This window comes from Equus asinus, chromosome 25, assembly GCF_041296235.1.
Source record: "Equus asinus isolate D_3611 breed Donkey chromosome 25, EquAss-T2T_v2, whole genome shotgun sequence".
NCBI classification, from domain to species: Eukaryota; Metazoa; Chordata; class Mammalia; order Perissodactyla; family Equidae; genus Equus; species Equus asinus.
This window is the reverse complement of record NC_091814.1, coordinates 39,779,900-39,802,017: the sequence shown is the minus strand read 5'-3', so window position 1 is coordinate 39,802,017 and position 22,118 is coordinate 39,779,900. Positions and strand designations below refer to the sequence as shown.

Sequence of the window (22,118 nt, the reverse complement as noted above, 5' to 3'; positions counted from 1 at the left end):
GTGGGAGGTGTGGAGGAAGATGAGACTTGAAAGAAGGGCAGGGGTCAGATCATGCAGGGCCATGTAAGCTTCATGCCTCCTGGGGAGAGTTCGTCCACTGAAACATTAACACCCCTGTCTGCCACTGTTGGGAAGGTCTCCGTTTTTGCACTAATGCTGTTGGTGCTTAGGAGCTGAGAATTCAGTGCTTGAAGTTTAACGGGATGCTGTGTTTTCTGGGGAGCCTAAAATCACGTCGCTGCTGTTTTTAGTGTACGGAAACTTCCTCCAACTACTTCAAGTGAATAAAATGAATATAGAAGTTCTGTCTCCTGTGTATTCTCAAGCTAAGAACTTGCCTAGATGGATCGAAGCTGTCCTGAGCTGAAGTACACCATTTGTGCCTGCCATCATCAGATTATTAGCAGTAGCTTGTTTAATGTCCTCCTGGACTTACAGAGAAACAGACCGGAAGATAGCCTTTGGGAACCTAACTTGTCTGTAGATGAGCTTTGTAATAAAAAGTTAACTTTATCATATTTTTCTTAGACTGCTGATGTCCTCTTGCATCAGATGGATCAGATTTGTGTCCCTGATCTTGAGGTTAGCCAGAGTTTTTGAAACTAATAAGTAATTTTACACTCTGGAAGATTTTTCTTTTAAGAAGACCAATGGCATTTGTCCATTATCCTGTGGAGACAGGACGAATGGAGTTTGGTTTGGAGAACACAGTCTCACTGGGCACAGATGAAGAAGGATGATTACATTCTAAGGATAGTCATTCACAATATCTGATCATGTTCAAACACAAGACCATTACATACAGTTTCGTAATGGAAAATAGACGGGCCAGACCATTCAGTATACACAAACCATCTGGTGACCTTGCTAGTGGCTCCTCCGGGAGCGAGTTGATAGGAAAACTGATGATCTGAGATTGTGATTTGCCCAAAGTTGCAGAATAACATCATTATACACTAATTCCCAGCTGTTGCTCTGTGCACTTGGTTGTTCACAATTGTATAAGATTCTCAGAGTCTAAACTTTGCAAACTCTAGTTACATGATAAAGTTCCTGGCTGTTCTCTCTTAATTGGGGAGTGTACTTTTTATTGTCACTCGAGTTCTTCATGATGACAGTCTTTCCTTCCTTCACTCCCTGCCCTGATCTGCCTCTTCCCCTCATTAATATAAAAATTAACATTAAATTTGGAAAGGGGATGTCTGAGGGTGCAGATCATCTTCATAGTTTGTTGTGTGTGTCCAAGAAAAGCTTTAAGCTACAACTCTGGGTAGCGTTTTTCTTTCCTCCAGTTGTATGTTTTGTTCTTATTTAATGTGCTCGGTAGTTCAAAGGAGGATCTATTTATTCTTGGCTCAGTTTCCACCCCACTGGTTATGACTTTAGATGTATATGTGGGATCTTGTTCTCAGAGGAAGATCTGAGGAGACCCTGTTATAAGTAAGGTTAACCGCCATAAGGCACAGCTGGTGCAAATCAGCACGATGCAGCAATAGCTTAGGGTTATTGGCAGAGCCTGTGTTTAGAATTAAATAATAAAGAAGAAAAGGGGTTCTGTACTATAGGATAGAGAGGAAGGGAAAAGCTAGGGAGAGAGAAGCGGGGTATCAAAGATAAACAGGAGCGGGAAGATATTAAAAGAGTAGGGGTTTTCCTAGTGACCTAATAAACAAGAAGTAAGGGGAAACTATATACTGTGAAGTAAGGGGAAACTATATACTGTGTATAGTTTTATTCAGTAAAATGATGTTCATAGGGGCCGGCCCCGTGGCGCAGCGGTTAAGTTCGCACGTTCTGCTTCGGCGGGCTGGGGTTTACTGGTTCGGATCCCGGGTGTGGACATGGCATCTCTTGTCCAGCCATGCTGCGATAGGTGCCCCACATATAAAATAGAGGAAGATGGACACGGACTCTTAGCTCAGGGCCAGTCTTCCTCAGCAAAAAGAGGAAGATTGGCAGCAGATGTTAGCTCAGGGCTAATCTTCCTCAAAGGAAAAAAAAAATCATGTTCCTGTATAAACCTCCATCGTTTGGAGGGATTGGGGGGCACCTTATTTTACATACTACTTTCCTGTCCTTTATGGGATTAACAGAGGAACTGTGGGGAAGCTTGATGGCCATGGAGAGCTGGGAGAGGTGCTTGAAAGAAGCTGGGAAGAATGGAAATTCTAGGATGGAAAAAGGTATGGATTCCATATCCCAGGGGCTCTCTCCCCAGCCTGATTTGATGTATGCCACCCACGGTTCAACCACATGTCTCAGGTTTTGGATCAAGATGTACATGGTCAGCGTAACTCTGAGTCGGGTGACATACTTTCTCAGATCATTTCCAAAATACGCTCAACCACCAGAGAATCACTGTATCTTTCCCTGAGGCCTAGCTTCAGTGCTCCTCGGCAAATAAGCAGTGATGGGGGAGCACTTCCTGAAAGAGAAGGTCTAGCTCCAGCCCCCTGGCAGAATTGTACACCTCACGCTCTTGGATCTGGGGGCTTCCTGTAGACTCTTTTCCAGTCTTGCAGAGGACACCTCTAGGGGGCTAGAAGGAACTGAGAAGGCAAGACTCCCTCCTCCCCCAGAGGATAGACTCATACCAGTAAGAGAGCAGTGTAGCTGCCCGTTTTCTGGAATCAGGGGTTAAAAATGGTTATTCTTGTAGTATTGCAAACTTTTATGATCTTGACATCAGAGAGCTGACAGAGAGCAGATGTGCTCAGATGTCAAGGTATGTAAGGTGGCCTCCAAGGCTGATTCTAGGTCAAGGTGAGAGCAGGAGAGAGTCCCCAAGGTTAATTCTAGATCTCTATCTGGGCTTCAGATACTGGTTTTCAGATATTGGTTATGTTTGTGGATTGTGTTGGAAACTTCAAAAGCAAGGAGATAGAAGTGTGAAGAAAGACAGTTTGTAAACTTGTTTCTTTTTATGAAAGGTGGAAATGCATCAGTCTTGGGTTCTGTGTGCCACTTGAAAAGAAGAAATGTTTTATGCATAGTGTGTGAGTGAAGGACATTTCTGAGGGAAGAACTGGGGCAATTTGAAGAACTATTGGTTTATAAAAGAGAAAATCAGTATTTAATCAGCATGAAAAATGCTCATATCAAATAGTGATTAAAGTGTTCATTCAGTTTAGTTTTTATATAAAATACTTAGTGAGATATAAAAGGCATAGAATTTGATAGAACTTATCTTGATTCCAGTTTTCTCCTGGGGGAATACCTGTAAACAAGTAGAACAGTCTTTATATGCTAAATGAAATAATTTTCTTTAAAGAACTATTTTAGTAAAAAAATGGGTTCATAGTTCGTATAACAGCCTTCTTAAGAAGGAATGGGTTGTCTTTGAATATATAGCTGTTTTCTGTCTGATGATCAATCTAGCAGTTTTTCAGATCTTTGAGATCCGCTTGGTGTATTCTTTCTGATCTCTTTGGAACAAATACCAGGTGATGTAATTTAATATTTTTAATATGGTTTGTGTCATTTTTCCAGGAGCATGATAAATTTGAACTAATACACCTATTTTACTTTGAACCAATCCCCCTTGTCATCAAAGGCATCCATTTTTGAAACAGCTGTTTAGGTTGAGGGATACAGGATGTGGCCATGAAACAGATCAAAGCTAATTGGCCCTCAGGCTATATAAGCTCATGACCTTGGCCTCATTGGCCTTGTGTTGTTACTAGCTGAAGTATCCTGCCCTGGGGGGTAGTCCACTTCCTGAAGAAGCTCAAGCATTTAGAAATTATCCAACAAAGCTTATAATGTTGCTGATGCACCCTCTTTCACCTTGGCCATGAATGATTGGATGGTGAGTAAGAAGAGGGGAGAAAGCTGTGCTTACCCTGGGACTGTGATCCTGAGATCACCATCAGGTAGAAAACAATGTTAAAGACTTGCTTACTTTATAGGATTTGTATCTAGGCCAATGCCAGTGGATATTTTACTGAGCTAAATGTTGACAACCTTGCTCCATAATGAAAGCCATTGAGGTAGGTTTGGGCCAATAGAAAGCCTCTGTGTGTATCACAAACAAGTTGTGTGACAGGTGAGACTTTCAGTGCAGTGGACTCTTTTTTTTTTCCTAAGGAAGATTAGCCCTGAGCTAACATGTGCCAGTCTTCTTCCACTTTATATGTGGGTTGCTGCCACAGTATGGCTGATGAGTGGTGTAAGTCCACGCCCAGGATCCGAAACCATGAACCTGGACTGCCAAAGCAGAGCACACTAAACTTAACCACTGTGCCATGGGGCCAGCCCCTGTGCAATGGACTGGAGTCTCAGTCTTGCCTTATCTCTTCACACTGTCTGGATAAACAATTGCATATGCCAACACCAACTCGGACCGTGAAATGGATTAATGAAGCTGTAGTTCAAGATTGTGTGCAAAAGCAAAGGGCTTTTTTTTCTTTCCCAGGCCCAAGAAAACAAAGGAGTCATGCTGTTCATTAGAATTTGAGCCACCAGCAGCTCTTGAAGGTCTGTTCTCTAAGGTTGGTTTATATTCCTCATAACTTCAAGGCCTATTCCTAAGTATCTTTGTCAACATTCCCTCCAAACACATCTCCTTTAGCCTTCCACTTGGCCAGTGGGGTGGGAAAGAGGTAAGAGTGCTCCTTCTGACTCTTTCTGGATGGCTGGGACAGCATTTTGGTCCCTCATACTCTCAGGCAAGGGCTAGTTCCTCTTATCAAAGTCCCATGTCCAAAGTAAAATAAGTAGAAAAAATTAAATTCAATTAAAACCCAGATGAAGCAATTATTACTCTTCTTTCCACTTCCCTTTCCACCCTAATACTCAGTAAACATTTTTTACAGAGGCCACCTTCTTCCTCTATGTGGACCGGAATACTTCCTCTTTAGCTTAGGTGGCTGAGGGTATTATCGATCTCTCTGCCAAGAAACTCTTTTTTTCTTCCCTCTTTGGCCACATACCCAATTGCTGTTGAAGACACTAACTTAGAAACCCTTTAAAATAATAGAATATTTATTAGTATTTTTAATAACGTGGAGTACGAATAAGAAACCTATACTGGTGCCCGATCTCTCTCTCCAATGCCATCCTACCCTGTTAAGCTGTTTCTCCACCTCGTCTCAAGTCCTTTACTCAGAGTTAACCATTTCTTGAGATTCTTCATGCGTATGCCTGAATGTAATTACATGCCCATCTCCACATACATATGTGTATTTTAACACTTAAGGGATCAAACTATACACACTGTTCCAGACCTGACTTTTTTCTTTTTAATGGTGTGTCTTAGAAATCCTTCCATATTGACACACACAGATCCATCTCATTCTTTTAACTAACTCATAGTAATCCATTATATGGATGTGCCATTTTTATTTAACCAGTCCCTATACTGATGGACATTTTGATGTATTTTTAAAACCATGACAAATAATGCTTCAGTGACCATCCTTGTACATATGTTTTGTTGAAATCTTCATGTATATCCATAGGGTAAATTCCTAGCGGCGACAATACTTGTTCAAAGGGAATGTGTGTTTTTAATATTGATAGATATTACCAAATTGTGCTCTGAAAACGTTATGCCCATTTACACTCTCAAGATTATAAAAATCTATTTTGAGTAGAAGGATAAATAATGTTTTCTCAGACTTGTGAAGCTGGTTTCTGTTTTTATTCTTAAAGTGCCCTCTGTGTTTTAGCTTCTGGACATCTGATACATAAATAAATGAAGCTCATATCATCTCTCCCTCCACCCGCCCCCCCCCCCCACATCAGCTCCAGGATCCATCAACTCTGAAGCCAATCGATACAGTAATCTTGTACCACACCTTAAAAGTTAATTTTTAACCTGTGCTGGTACACAAAAGAATATGGGTTCTAATGATGAGGACTGTCCCCTGATGGCCTTCTGTCCCCAGGTACCTACCACAAGGACTGCAGGGCTCCATTCCAGGCAAAGCATCTGGAAGACAGGGCTTGGCCATTTCACCTCAACCCAGACACATGGGATTTTGAGAGGTTATCATCAACTCTGCTGCCCCATCAAATCTGGGAGGCAAGAGAGAATCTTCTTGATGCTTCCAAAGGAAACTCAGTGCCTATAGCTTCAGCAGGGAAATGAAGCCCATCACCCAGACAGGGAAACAGGGAGGAGTGACTAACCACTTGAAAGCACTTTGAAGCATGTTTAATCATGCTTCTTCATAAAACCTGACATTTTGATGTTTGTCTAGCATCATAGGACTCCTGACCTCTGGGCCTTCAGATCTCATGGCCTAGGATTTGGCACTTGTATTTTTACAGTTGAACTGGCATATTAGACATGAAAGCCTCTCAGATGTCTAATATTACAGAATAATGCAGGTAGAACAGACATTGTGGTGGGTGGATTATAATTATTTCATTTTTGTTGGTAATTTGCTCTAGCTACCATACAGGCATTTGGTGAAATTGTTGTCATATTTTCTAAAGTATCTGGAGCTCCTAAGAGGAAAGCTGGAAAATGAGGGCAAGATACTGATGTGCAATCTGCTTAACTCTTCCCCCATCACACTGTGGCATAGACATTGGCAAAATAAGAAGGCAGTAGGATCTCCATGTCTAGATGTACTGCTGTACAGGGAACAAGAGGCTGAGTGTTGTACAGGGTGCAGGAATTAACTTTGCCTACCTTCATCAGAAGCAGAAGCACCCACTTGTCAGTCTGGTTTTCCTACCTGTGCCTTTTCCACTACCAGTGAATTTTAAAAAGACAACCAGGGGAGGGCATGACTATGTTCCCTGGGTCCTTAAGTTTCCTTCTGTCAGTAGGGAAAGCTATGGTGCCCCCTTTCATCACACTTGTGGACCCAGTAGGTGAGGAAAGAAAGAACTGAAGGGATCTGAACTGGGTGACTATATTTATTCCAGCTTTGTTTTGAGGAACTTTGGGGTGGGGGATGGGGGCTTCCAGGCACATTCACAGAGAGAGAGAGACAGAGACAGAGATGAGAGAGAGAGGACAGGAAATGCAAAGAGATAACTCCAAATAGAGAGGCAAAAGGGAAGAAAATAAGGAACATATAGATAGAATAATATTATCATTCCAGAGACTCTCAGTGAATTTCTGTAAAGTCCATAGGGACAGGGCCCCTTATCCCCCATGTTTCAGGGACTTGATTAAGGATGCTCAGCAGGCACTTGACAGAGTGAGCTTGTTCAGTTCTAATCCTTCGAGGAACCATTACTCATTCTGCAACATTGAGCCATGTCTCTCTTTCCCTCTTCTCTAGCTATTTTGCTTTGCTAAGTAATCAGACATGGATCTTATTCCCAAGATGTTTATTTGTATTCTTAGGAAGATAAGACATTTAAAATAAGGAAGAATGCAATAAAATCCATAATGGAAGTCCAGATAATGAGCCGCAGGAGTTCAGAGCAGAGAGATGTAATTTCCAGTCAGGGTGGGGAGGAGATTATGGATTGTCATATTTTGGGGCCTAATTTTTATTAAGAATTCCTCAGTAAAGGCGTATAGAATGGGAAAAAGCCCTTTCCATGCTGAGGTTGGCGGGAATAAATCTGGAAGGTCTGTAAGCGTGGGGCACGAATAGCAATGACCATGAGATTATTTTGACTGGAGCAAAGGGTACACAAGCTCAGAGAGAAAGACGTCTCAGTGCTAGGGCTCTAATCTGCAGGGCCTTGAATGTCAATTGTCATAACTCAGGATATTGTTCCAAATGGCCCTGTTCCCTGGAAAAGACAGGGCAAACTGGCAGAGGCTAGCTCTGCCCAAGGGGAGGGAGCAGGAACTACGAGGAAGTCTAGGCTGGCAGACAAGGCATTGGAAGGAATATGCAGAGGAATGTGGCAGCAGATGACAGGTGGTCACCAAGGCAAGTAGAGCTGGCATTGGGAGATCTGAAGGCTGAGAGGTGAGATTCTGGTACTGGGAAATCTGGGAACAGGTGGCACTGAGAAATGCAATCAGGAATGAGAGAATAAGAAAGTCTGTCAGCAGTTAGCAGTCTCCAGCCACTAAGCTTAGGTTTACGGGCAGACTTCCAAGCTCTGGAAGGAGGAAAGAGTGGAATGGAAAGCAAGAAGCAGGGCCCCCACCCCAGAGGGACCAGGCAGATTTCCAAGCCAAGAGTCAGACCTGGAACACAGGGCCTGACTAGCAGTAGGAATGGTTTGATGCTCCATTCCAGAGTGCTGAGCTGAGGTCTTTTCATTCCTTCTGTGTAAGGTTATGACTGGTCTTAGATGTTGGGTCTACAGGTGGGAGCAAAGAGGCCCAGCTGTGTGGAGGGGAGGATGCAGACCCTAGAGAAAGGCGGGATCTACTGCTGGCTAAATTGTTTGTGCTTTGTTTGGTAGGCAAAAAGCAAAAAATGGAAAAATCCAAACAAGGAGTATCTTAATTAGAGCTGTATTTCAGGCAGACTGGTTTGATCCCAGTGTATAAAATGAACTAAAGTTAAGTGAGTCCTCACCTGTAACAAATTCCTACCGTTCCCTTCCTGAATACTTCTCCAGTGTGCTCACTTCTCTCCACACCTTTCTAACACGGTGGGTTAAATAAACTATATTATTAAAATTAGTAATCTTAGTTAATAAATATTAATTTCACCTGTTTCTTTTTACTTTTTTAATGTGGCTTCTAGAAAAGTTAACATTACATAAGCGGCTCACATTATATTTCTATGGGGGCAGTGCTGCTTTAGTCCTTTCTCCTGATCGTAGTCAGATCTTTTTAAAATGCAAGTCTTCTTGTGTAACTCTACTGCGTGAAACCTTCAGTGGTCGCCATTGCCCCAGGATAAAGTCCAGATTCTGTAACGTGGCTCCCAAACTCTTGGTGATCTGACCCTTGCCTCATCTCTGACCCTAACCTTGTCCCTCAACACGCCTTCGCATTGCACTCATCCTTCAGGCATATCACACTGTTCTCAGTTCTAGCCGTGAGGGTGCTTTGTTCTCTTCGGCACCCATGCCTTTGCTCATGCCATTCCTTTTCCTGAACTGAAAATTTCTCCCTCTTTTCATCTGCTAATTTTTGCTTCCTACTAAAGTCTCAGCTTTCGACATCCTTGATTCCTTGACTCTGAGTTAGGTGCCTCCCCTTGATGCTAGGGGCCCCGCCGTGTCCCTACTCTATTACAGCATTCTCACATTCTTTGTAAGGTCATGCCAGGCAATAGGAACTTGAACCAGGATAGTGGCAGTGGGAATGGAAAGGATAAGATACTCGTGAAGGAGCCAGTAAGGACATAATTCTTGAGTGTTGGCAACTGTGTGAATGCACATCTAATTACTAAAGGGTGTGAAGAACTAATGTACTTCATAAGTCCTAAATAATGTAAGCAACAGCAAAGATTCAAACAAATGTTCTAAGAACAAAAAATGCATTCTTTTGAGAGTAGCATGATATTTGGAGTTAAAAGACTTGGGTTCAACACCTGGCTCCTTGGGGCCGGCCCTCTGGTGTAATGGTTAAGTTCAGTGTGCTCCACTTGGGCGGCTGTCTGGCTATCTGGTCTTCTCTCCCATTCCCTGGTCAGGAAGAATACTAACACAAACTATTTCGAAGGTGGGACTAGAAAGAGGCCCTTACCTCCAGCCTGGTTCCCTCTCCCAGACATGTGCCAGATTCTCACCTGGGATGTGCTAGGATGACTGTTCTAAGTGGAACACACTGTAACAGTAGCATCCTGATTTGAAATGTAGAGTCTGGATGGTTCCATGGAAACCTGCAATAGCGCCTTTCCATCTCGTCTGCTTACTTTGTTCATTCCCAGTTTTCCTCCCTTACTTTAGATCTGCACCAGTATGTGCAATTCGGCTCCTTACAAAGAGTATGTACTCTGTTAAAGTCATTAAAATAGTTATTTATTTACCTGAACCTTCCCAGAAGGTTATTTGAGGGATCATGGGATTACATAAAATAAAGCAAAAGCATACCTCATGTTTCCAAGGGACATACATTCACTTTGTATGTTATACTATTAAGACAAATTAGTGCTCAACAAGTGAAGATATAGCACTACTTCTTTTTTAGGAAAAATGTACAGTCCCAGCCTATTTGGCATGTTTTGTGAACTAGTGGGCCATGTCTAGGATTCTGTTCAATCTGTGATCCGCCTAAATCCTGCGCCTTCTGCTATTTTGATCCCTTTGCCTAGATTGCTCTTTCCCCTTCCCCCATCCCCTTCCTCTATTCCTTCTAATTCCACCTCATGGTTCAGATCTACCTTACAGATGGTTTTCTCTGAGAAGTAGTCTCTGAATCCTACAAGCTCAGCCTGTATACTCTAGTAGCCACCTTTCTCTCAGCATTTATCATACTGTCATATATGTGTTTTGTCTGTTTCTCCCTCTAATGCCTTAGCAGCATGAGGCAGGTACACAACTGTCTTGTTGAAAGTTATTTCTGTAAGACCTAGCACAGTGCCTGATATATATTGGACACCCAGTAAATATTCATTGCATGGATGAATTAATAAACAGGTAAAGGACTCCCTTTCAGAGCCCAGAACACTTTCAGAATCAGAGTACATCAGAGTAAATCTTAGAATATTACCATCTAGCCTTTGGTTAAGTGACTTCCTTACCTCTACTGATTTCTGTTCTATTTAACATCTATTAAGATGTAGGTTTGTAATAGGGAGCCAAATTTACAACAACCTAAACAAGAAGGGATCCTATTTCTCTCTCACAAAACAGTCCGGGCAGTCCTGCACTCGTATGGCAGCTCTAGTCTATAATAGGAAGAGCCAGGATTTTTCTGTCTCGCTGCTCCACCATCCTACAATGATGCCCTTGTCCACATGGTCCACTATCACAAGAAAAATCCTAGGAGGTCCAATTTTGTCCTGGAATCCTTGGAACCTACGCCCAAGGGAATTTAATTTTTTTGGTACCTGGAACTGATTCTAGGACCGTCTAGACTCTTTTAGGGCAGCTTGAATCTGGTATGGATTTATAAAACTAATCAAATTGAGGGATTTCTCACTGGTTTCCCAATCCCCACTTTACCCTCAAGCCTTTCCAGGTGGGGAAGACCAAAAACTTAGCCCAAGTTAGGTATGCATGCCAAGAATGCCAGCTGGTCCTCCTGCCAAGGTCATGCAGCCTTCAACCAAGGGTGGTGTGGTTTCCTGAGGCACAAGACACACTAACTTCACAGCAGGGCATCCGGGCAAGTTATAGGAGAGAAATTCCTTTGAATAATGTTAAATATATTACCTATTTGTCTGTAAGTATATTATTTATTTTGTTATAAAGTTGCCACAAAGCTTACGATTGCATTGTCATTTCTTTACAATGCCTTTCTGTCACGTCTGTGTTCTTCTGGAGAGAAGTCATTAGATTTTATGATTAAGGATCGAGATGAAGGCTAAGCTACTCTATCAATTCTCCCCTCCCACAATACATACACAGACAGCATAGCCACAGACACACACACACCGCCTCCCACCACATCCACCCCAAACTCCCCTTTCCACAATAGACACACACACACACCCATTACTCCTGGAGGAAAAGGGGAGAGAAACCAGGGTAGGAGTGAGAGCTGTATGCAGCTTTCTAGAGCAGCAGCTATTCACCTATCTAGAAGAAGCTGAATAAACCAAGGTAATGACTCCAGCCCCAAACTAAACACATTTTCATTCTATAGACCTCACTTCATGTCTTAGACAAAACTGATCAGTATGAGTTAGTATGAGTTGATTCTGCCAATTTAACAGGAAAATAACAAGAACCAAAGATCTGTCTGAATTTTTTCCTGGCAAAGTCAATATATGAGATACTTTCTAATTTTAAAAAAGACATCTAATTGATATACAATCCACAATTAACTCCCTAACGTGGTAAAATTTTCACTTTTCTTTGTGTTTTTGTGTGTCTTTGTGTGAGTAGTTACCATATTTGCAGTATTTTGGCTAATTATTGTTAAAGTTATATTTCCATTATATATGTTTTTCTTTTCTTTCTACCTTCTCAAAAGTTCTCCTTTAAGGCAGAAACTTTCCATTCTTGGTTTCATCCAAAAGACAAATATTTCTGGGAAAACACTGTGTTTAAGCTATTCAGCAATTCTGGTGTTATGTAACTGACCACACTAAGACTTTCAATTAACTTTGGTTACATTTTATTGAAGAGTGTCATAGAATAGAATAACCGGTCATAATTTTTAAAAACTTTTCTATGTTTTTGAACAGGGAAAATCCTGTTAAAATATGTGTAGCGTCTGGTGATAATGACAGAAAGTAAATCTCTTGTCACTGAAGTGTTCTAAAGTCCACTGACTGTATTCCAAGACTGATTTCAGCGTGTCTGAGAATTTTTAATTGCATTGAGCTTTCCTTTCAGCATTGGGTCCACAACTCAAACTCTGTTTGTTCTTCTTTCCCTCCTGCTCTTCGCTGGTTATTTTTGTTTGGTCTTCTTTAGTTCTAGGTGCATCTTGAGACTGTTTAAGACTCTGCTTCTCTTCCACTGAGCGGGAATCATGTGAATTCCTGGTTTCAGACAACTTCCTTATATACATACTAACTTGAAACTCTATTTCTGGTCTTTTTCTTTCCTTCCTATCACTTTTCAATATGTTCTTTCTCCCCAGAACTGAATTGATAATATTTTTTCCCAAAGCAGAAAGTCCATACCATTTTCTCTGTATTTTCATGTCCCCACCACAATCTCAGTTTCTGAGTCTTAAAACCTTGCAGGTTTTTCTCTTTCCCTGCTCATTTACTTGCAACATGCTGCCTATCATCAAGTTGCAACATTTATTTTTACAAATCACTCACATTTATTTCGTTATTTCAAAACCCTTATCTTGTCTCAGCCTATGTGTTAATTATTTGGCATGTAAATTACTGTAATAGCTTCCTATCAGATGGCTCCACCGTCATGGTTTCTTCCCTCTAAGCTAACCTATGGACGAGCATTAGAATCATCTTGTTCACACTCTGTTTTATCATTTCATTTTCCTGCTAAGAAAAATTCAAGAATCTCCACCAACCAGCTACTTTATCTCATTTCCCTGGACTGAATGAGCCACTTCAACCCAATAGCATCCTTTGAACCTGCCATCCTCTCTACTGGAAGACCCCCTTCTCTTCGTCCAAGTCCATGTTTTTTGCTTCAAAGGTAGTGGTTAACGCAGCTTTAATAAAAACTGTAATTATCTACAAGTCCTTTAAGAGTGAGTGCCTCCCGACTGATTTTCTCAGTGTCCTCTCAGTGACACATTGCTCAGTCTGCCCTGCTCTCTTGATCTGTACTTGCTGATCTCTGGCTTTGAAAGTCATTTTTCATTTATTGCCTTTATGTCCTTTCTCTGCTTTTACAGTATAAGCAACTTTAAGGTAGAAACAATATCTAAGGTTTATTTATATCACTCAGCAACAATTACTAAGCACTTACTGAATTTACAGCATGGCATTTATCTATGTATTTGTCTATCAATTGATCAAATAGTTATTTATGGAGCATCTACTATGTGCTAGGCACTGTGTGAGGTGCTAGGATACAATGATGAGGAAAAATTGACATTACCTCTGCCTTCATAAGGTTTGGGGGAAACAGACATTTATCAAATAATCATACTATTATATGTAAAATTACAACTGTAATAGAGCTAAAAAGAAGAATGTGGTACCATGAGAGTACATAATAGGGGGATTTAACCCAGGTGGGAGAGGAGAAGGGGAGAGATATCCTTAAAAGGGAGAATCACATGTGTAAAGGCTCTGTGATGGGGGGAAGACAGATATGTTCAAGACATTGAAAGAAGACTGGGGTCGCTGGACCCTAGAGAGCTTATGTAAAGTGGAGTGGGAGGAAGCTGAAAGTAGGCAGGGGCCAACCTGGGGAGGCCCTATAGGATATGGAAAGGATTTAGGTTTTTATCCTAAGCAATGGGGAGCCACTGGAGGGATTTGAAAATAGGAGGGGATGGTGTGGTGATGTAAAAAGATCGCTCTGGTCCCTGTGTGGAGGTGGACTGATGTGGGAACGAATACAGAGCACAATATTTTTCCGTGCCATGTAGCAACTCAGTAAATGTTGCTCATTGACTGAAGAGTTTGTGGGACTTACGGTTTTTGCTGATGCCTCTGTATCATGAAGTTTTGGCTTCAAGCCACAAGACCTTGTTATTCGATATATAGATCTGATTTTTAATATAGTCAGCCTCCTGTAGCTTTTGACATATAATAATAAGAATAATAATAAAAATAGAGAATATTAATTGACCATGGTGCTGGATACTGTGCTCAAGGCTTGATGTGGGTTATCTCATTTAATTCTCACTGTGAGCCAATGAGGAAGGTGTTCGTACCCCTATTTTTTATGAGATGTTAAAGACCTTGCCTCAGAGAGAAGTGATAGATCTAGGACTCGAATCTAGGTGTCTCTGACTGTAGAGCCATCACCCTTAGCTCTATGTTATAGCAGTTCTAATTTATTTTATTTTTCAGTACTATTTCAATACCATCATTATGGAAAAGGGAGGTTCCTTTAGCCCTGAAACATGACATGATTTGGCTAATTGCCAGTAACTCCTTTTGATCTTGGTCAAAGCCCTTCATGGCATCAGGTCACCCATCTCCCATTTTGCAGAATGTTTTATTATATATCACACAGACCTGGCATTATGTCTGAGCTGATTGCTGGATGTTTTGATCTTTTCAACCATGTGAACAAATTTCTGGCTGTCCTTTTTTCTTTTACAGAAATCTATAATTAGATGAGGTAATAATGCTTATTAGCCCAAGTTACAAATAGTATTCCAGTAACCAATTTCCTTCTCAGGCGAGCATCATCAACAATTAAGAGTAACCGCCAACAGTTGGTAAACTCTTGGCTGAAAAATGTCATCATGGCCAGAGGAGTCCTCTGCCTTTGGCCTGCCATCTGTCAAGGGCTATTTGTTTATGTTTCTTCTGTCTCCATTTTCTACCCCCTAGGGCAGCCTCTTCTTTAATTGTAGTAGGTCCATGAAAACTGGCATGTAAATTGCTTGCCTAAATAAGAGAACCTAATAGCAGAGCATTTCCAACCTATACTATAGTATCTCTGTGATGATTAATAAAATCACTTTGGGGCCTCAGAAAATGGAAACAACTGTCTACTGCTTAAAAAGGGTTCGGAGCAGGGCCGGCCCAGTGGTGCAGCAGCTAAGTTCGCACGTTCCACTTCGGCGGCCCAAGGTTCACTGGTTCGGATCCCGGGTGTGGACATGGCACCACTTGGCAAGCCATGCTGTGGTAGGTGTCCCACATATAAAGTAGAGGGAGATGGGCACGGATGTTAACTCAGGGCCAGTCTTCCTCAGCAAAAAGAGGAGGATGGGTGGCAGATGTTAGCTCAGGGATAATCTTCCTCAAAAAAACAAACAAGCAAAAAGTGTTTGGAGCACTGCTCATCTTTAGCCAAGCATGACTGGCTCTTTTCCCTTTGCAAAGCAAGGTTGAAAGTTCAAGCACAGAGTAGGTGAATGGGACAACCTCATTTAGGATAACTAGAAACAACCATAGCAGAATGCCCAGCTGATAGTGGGAAGCTGAATGTGGAAAGTTAATTGGTGAGCAACACACCCTATAAGCCTGAAGAATAAGGGGAGAAGCATTTCATAGGATGTTGAAAGGATAAGTAATTTGCATTTTGACAATACTTTGATATTGCTGGGGAAAGGAGTCAAAAAGTTACAGATTTGTTTGCTGTGTCCTCCACTGAAAGTTTCTTTAGGGACCTACAGATAGCTGAAGGTATAGTTTAAGAATAAAATGTTGCAAAATGGCTATTATCAGTTCCATTTAAAAGTGGGAAAGGTTTCAAACTCATCTGTTTAGGAGAGGGCTGCAGGCAAGTAGGGGCAGTATGCACTCCAGAGTCCTAAGGTGTGGAGGGAGAATCCTCGCCTCTCACCTATTTAGCTTTCTCACATAGCTATTGTTGTTGTTATTATTATTGCTCTCTTGTGACTGTTTTCCTCTAAACTTTTACCTGGGCATAGGACACCGTAGTCCAGCATTGAGTTTGAGGACAAAAGCAAGGCCCTCCCATTTCTTACCATCTTATGCTCATATTGCCATCTTCAAGATAAGTTTTTAACTACTTATTTCCAAGTACAATGTCTGTTGTACTTGCATTGCCCTTCCTTTTCTGTCATGCAGTACAATCTATTACCCAAGCAAACGTGTAAAGAACGTGCAGATTGTAAACCTATAAAATGAATACAGAATTGCATTAAAGGGAAAGGGTGTGGGGGCAGGGAGAGAAGGAGATGCATGTTAATTCAAGGCCTCCTATGTTCCAAGCACTCTATTAGGTGCTTTATATAGTATAGTTTATTCTCTTGGATGCCTTATATAGTATAGTTGATTAAACACTCATGCTGAGCCTGAAAGGAAATAGGTGAGGACACCAAGGCTGTGGGAGGTGAGGGTCAACCTCTTAGTTGACAAGTCATCTACAGCTGGGATTCAAACCCTGGCTCTCAGACGATAAATGTTTCATCGTTTATCCAGGCACACAAGAATTATTCCATGTCACTCTACATACATAAGTATACTCTGTCATAATTTTTTTATTTTTCACTTTTTCTTGCAGCCCGAGAGGTAGAATAAAATCCAGGAAAGTGTGGCATCATAGAGGCCAATGAATAAATAAACGCATAGAGTATATAAACTACATAGTTCCACTTTTAGATGGATTCTCTTAAAGAATCTGCACACCAGCTGCTTGTCTCTGTTCTGACCAGCTCTGTATCATTGCCTCTGGTGAAACTGTAAAGCAAGAAAGGTTTTCTTCTTCAGTTTGAGGTTCTTCCATACCTCTTCCCTCTTTCCTATTATGTCCTAGGAATCTTCTATTGCTACTGTCAGTGACTACCACATATAACAACATAAAACTATTCCTAGCAACATCCTAATGCTTTAAGTATAGATGTTTTCTGACCTCCTTTCCCCCCACTTTAACAAATTTTTAAGCGTACAGTACATTATTGTTAACGATAAGCACAATGTTGTACAGTAGATCTCAAGAACGTTTTCATCTTAACTAAAACTTGATACACATTGAGCAGCAACTCCCTACTTCCCCCTCCCCCAGCCCCTGGCAACCACCATTCTACTGTCTCTTCTTATGAGTTTGACTACTTTAGGTACCTCATAGAAGTGGAATCATGCAGTATTTGTCCTGTGACTGGTTTATTTCACTGAGCATAATGTCCTCAAGGTTCACATGTACTGTTGCATATGACAGGATGTCCTTTTATAAGGCTGAATAATATTCCATTGTATGTATATACCACATTTTGTTTACCTCTTCATCCATTGAGAGACATTTAGATTGTTTCCACATCTTAGCTATTATGAATTGTGTGGCAATGAACATGGGAGCATTCAGATCTCTTTGAGATCCTGATTTCAGTTCTTTTGGATAAATACCCAGAAGTAGGATTGCTGGATCATATGGTAGTTCTATTTTTAATTTATTGATAAACCACCATACTGTTTTCTGTGATGGCTGTATCAATTTGCATTCTTACCAACAGTATACGAGAGTTCCCTTTTCTCCACATCCTTGCCAACATTTGTTTTTTTGTTTTTTTAATAATGGCCATCCTAACAGGTATGAGATGATAACTCATTGTGGTTTTGATTTGCATTTCCCTGGTGATTAGTCATGTTGAGCATCTTTTCATATACCTGTTGGCTATTTGTATGTCTTCTTTGGAGAAATGTTTATTCAAGTCCTTTGCCCTTTTTAAAATTCAGTTATTTGTTTTTTTACTATTGAGTTGTAAGAGTTCCTTATATATTATGGATATTAACTCCTTATCAGATATGTTGTCTGCAAATTTTTTCTCCCATACCATAGGTTGCCTTTTCACTCTGTTGATTGTTTCCTTTGCTGTGCAGAAGCTTTTTAGTTTGTAGTCTTACCTATCTATTTTTGTTTTTGTTGCCTATACTTTTGGCATCATATCCATGAAATCATTGTCAAGACTAACGTTATGAAGCTTTCCACCTATGTATTCTTCAGGAGTCTTACAGTTTCAGGTCTTACGTTTATGTCTTTAATCTGTTTTGAGTTGATTTTTGTGTATGGTGTAAGATAAGGGTCCAATTTCACTCTTTTGCACATGGATAGTCAGTTTTCCAGGCACCATTTATTGAAGAGACTATCTTTCCCTATTGTGTATTCTTGGCACCCTTGTCAAAGATCAGTTGACCATATATTTGTGGGTTTATTTCTGGGCTCTCTATTAGGTTCCGTTGGTCTATGTGTCTGTCTTTATGCCAGTTCCATACTGTTTTGATTACTAGCTATATAACACGTTTGGAAATCAGAAAGTGTGAGATCTCTAGCTTTGTTCTTTTTCAAGATTGCTTTGGTTATTCAGTGTCTTTTGTGGTTCCATATGGATTTTAGGATGTCTTTTTTCTATTTCTATTGAACCTGTAGATCGCTTTGGGTAGTGTGGACATTTTAACAATGTTAAGTCTTCCAATCCATGAGCATGGGATGTTTTTCCATTTTTTTTGTGTCCACAAAAACACTGTTAGAACTAATAAATGAATTCAGTAAAGTTGCAGGGTACAAAATAAATACATAAAAATCAGTTGCATTTCTATATACTAACAACGAACAATCCAAAAATGAAATCAAGAAAACAATCTTATTTACAATAATATCAAAAAGAATAAAATACTTAGGAATAAACTTAACCAAAGGGATGAAAGACTTGTACACTGAAAACTACGAAACATTGCTGAACTCCTTTTAACAAAACTTGACCTGCTCTCTTAGGACCCCGCTAGGTCACGAATAGCCTAATCTGGTAGATAAATTCAAACTTAGTTATAAATGGCTTACAGGTTTATCCTTCCCACATATTGACCAGGAGTATCTTAACCCAAAGGTTTGTGTAATAAGGTAATACTGACTGGACTGCCTGGAGGTAAAATATTTTAAAATAAATATTTAAGAGATTGTAAAGTGTAACACTTGATTGCCCTATCAAACATAAAACCAGCGTTTTTTGTTTTTTTTTTTGCATCAACATTTGGACAAAATCACATACATATTATCAGGCATAAATACAAATAGTTATTCTTGGAAAAGGTCTCTGAAATTATACTGTAATTCAGTGAGAGGACATTTTAGATTTCCTCACGTTGTATACATACACAACTTTTCAGTGAGTCTGGGAAAATACACTTTGGGGGAAGTACAATAATAAGGGAATGGAACTTTTTTGATCACATACCATGTGCTAGATAATTTGCATACATATTTCATTTAGTCCCTTTTCAAACTCTTTGAGGTAGATGTTTGTCTCCTTTTACAGATGCGGAAATTAAAGCTCAGGGAAGTAGCGCCCAGGTTCACTCTTAATGTAAGTGTGGATTTGAAGCTGCGTCTGCTCGAAGCCTGTTCTTTTCCCTTTACACACCAGGTGGCCAGCCAGGGAATTAGTGGTGTAGAAAGGAGGGTGATAAGATCTGAAACCTGAGTGCAGCCTTGTGAATTATAAGCTGCCCCATCCAGTGAAGGCTTCCTGTGAGGGTTGAGCTTGAAGAAACTGCTTGATATTCCTGAGCTGGAAAATTTTCAGTAATCTCCAAATTTACAGCCAAAAATCAGGTTAAGGTAGTGGAGAAATTAATCTTATGGGTTGCTTCACTGTCTCAGGTGCATCTTGTGCTCTTCAGATCACTAAATAGGTCCTCCAGGGGTAGGTAGGCCTGGGGGCCTGAGGATGGCTTTAAGAAGCAGCGAGTGTCCTCTGGACACTGGGGACACTCTGTCGTGGGGATCACAGAAGAATGTAGTCTACATGCTTTTTGTTTGTTTTTTTAATAGAAACCACTTCAGTTTTATAAAAAGAGCATCCCTTCTCTCCACAGTTACTGAGCCCCAAAGGTTCTAGTTGTGTAAGGGGAACTTGGCTGAGTGACTTCAAATGTTCTCAAGTGTCTAAAGATCCTTTTGTTTTTCCTTAATGTGCCCTCACTGTCATTTATTCTGCTTTCCTGGGAACATCAGTACGCCTCATTCTCTAGCTTTTCAGCTCATGATAAATTTATTATTAACCAAAGGCCAGCCTTATGCCTTAGTATGGCAACTAGTGAGCAGCCTTTAAAAAACAATTTAAAGGCAATTAAATGCATTTAGGGGTGAATAGTATAACAGACATGAGCCCTAAAACTTTTTGTAATTGGCATGGAATTCTGTCATGTGCCAAAATATGATTACATTATCATCTGGTGTCTCGCTGTTGGTTTATTAAAACTGGATCTAAAAAATGTCATAATCTTTTGTCCTGATAGCAGATCTATTATGACAAAACTCCTCTGGCAGTGTCCTCATGAAAGGCTTTTCCATGCAGTTATTATCCCACTGTGTCCCAGCAGAACAACCACTGGTGGCTTGACAAAGACACACAGAACCTGCAGGGCCACTGGCGGCCCACTTTCCACGCTGTCAGTCCCAGCAAAACCCTTTCCTGCTTTGTCCCCTCGCACACAAAATGGCCACTTGCTGTGGGATGAGCCTTATCATAATGGGTGGTAGAAAGAGGTCCAGGGCAGTTTCCTGTTGGTCGTGTGCTGAGGCAGGATAGGGTACAGCCCTGGGGATGGGTTTTGGAGTATCCTCTGACCAATTCTTTTTTGTCCTAATGAAAAACTTCCTGGCTTCTAATATTGCTACTCTCATTGGGGTCATTCTGATTCACTGTAAATTTAATAGGTAGCAGGCAGATAGACATTTTTCTGACCCTCTCTTCCCATCCTTTTTGCACCTTCTGCACCCTTTCTTTCTTTTAGCAAAGGAAGGAGAAGACACACACTTAGATCCCCCATACCACACCCACTTCTTTTTTGGCACCTGGTGACCATCAGGAAAACCTGATAAACTTGGAAGGGTTGCTTCCCCATCACCCTCAGAGCTGGAGAAATTATTGCATGCTAACTTTATCCGTGGGATTTGAGAAAGGGAGCGTGCTCCCAAGCGCAAACAGGAAAGCCTGACATCACGGAGCGGCGGAGTGGCGTGGGAGGAGTCTGCGGCGCCCGCGCTCGCTCGCTCCCTTTGTGGCCCGATCGCGCGCACCGGCGGCGGCGGCGGCGGCGGGGCAGCGCGGCGCGTGGCTGTGCTCGCGCGGGCGCGCGGGGCGGCGGGCTGAGCGCGGCCGGGACAGCGATTGCCTTGGAGCAGGGCGCATCATGCCGCGTCCACGTACCGAAGAGAAAACTGAGAATGAAATTGCTTTGGCAAGCTAAAATGGTAACGCGAGCTCTCTGACTTCTCCCGAGGCTTCTCTGGTGGGGAATCTTCTCCCGCTTTCTCTGGGCGTGTTTTGGACTCACTCGGAGTGAACGGAGCAATCCGATCCCATACTTGTGAGCTACAGCTTTCTCACTCTGCTTTGTGTGTCTCCCTCCCTGCGTGTCTTCTCCCTTGAAAAGATGCCTGCTTTCTCGGTAACTGCCTTTGGTGCGACTGCGGCAGATGTGTCAGGAAAGGACAACTTTTTAAGGAAAGAGAAACTGTAGTTCGGGTGAAGCGCGGAGCGTTTCTGCGTCCCCGAGGCTCTTTAACACGAACTTGAAGTTTAGCTGGGGGCATGGAACTCCGTGGGGTCGCTGCACACATTTTACTCGAAGCTGCACGATGATGTGTTGCTGCTTCTGCACTTGCCAGATTATTTTACGGAAATAAAAGCTTTCTACGCCCCCGCTAACTTTTTGGGTCCCAAAACAATAAGAGGAGAAAGAGACATGGGAAGCATTTCACTTCCAAAGGAGTGAGGACTCTTGGCATTTTAAACACTTGTTTGTGCCTGAGTTTAAAATGTAGTTTGCTCAAATAACTGGGCCACTTAGAAAAGTAATTGGCTTTTCTACAAATGAATTATTTTTCCTTTCGCTTAAGGAGGAAAAGTTAATCAGGATTAAACTACAGTTTCTTTAAGAAGGGAAAAAAGACTTTAAAAAACTATTTAAGATATGTGAGCGGGTCTAGGAAAAATAACTAAATGGAAAAGTCGGGGGATCCTGATACCCCAGGGAAGGGCAGGGGTCCAAGAACATCTCAGCATTCCGTCTATCGCACTGTGTCTTGTATTGCTCTGATTGTAATATTTA

At 41.4% G+C, this 22,118-nt stretch overlaps 1 protein-coding gene across 4 annotated transcripts in view; it reads left to right on the top strand.

The window, feature by feature from the left end:
* Window positions 1-22,118, top strand: part of RGL1 (ral guanine nucleotide dissociation stimulator like 1) — a 239,082-nt gene that overhangs the window by 100,484 nt on the left and 116,480 nt on the right. Inside the window, exon 1 of one of the 4 annotated variants that reach the window (XM_014850297.3) lies at window positions 21,063-21,258. The exons of the other annotated variants lie outside the window; for them this stretch is intronic. Coding sequence (XP_014705783.1) covers window positions 21,232-21,258 — 27 coding nt within the window. The 5' untranslated portion in view covers window positions 21,063-21,231. Of the gene's footprint in view, window positions 1-21,062; window positions 21,259-22,118 lie in introns of those variants that run through there. 4 annotated transcript variants of the gene reach the window in all.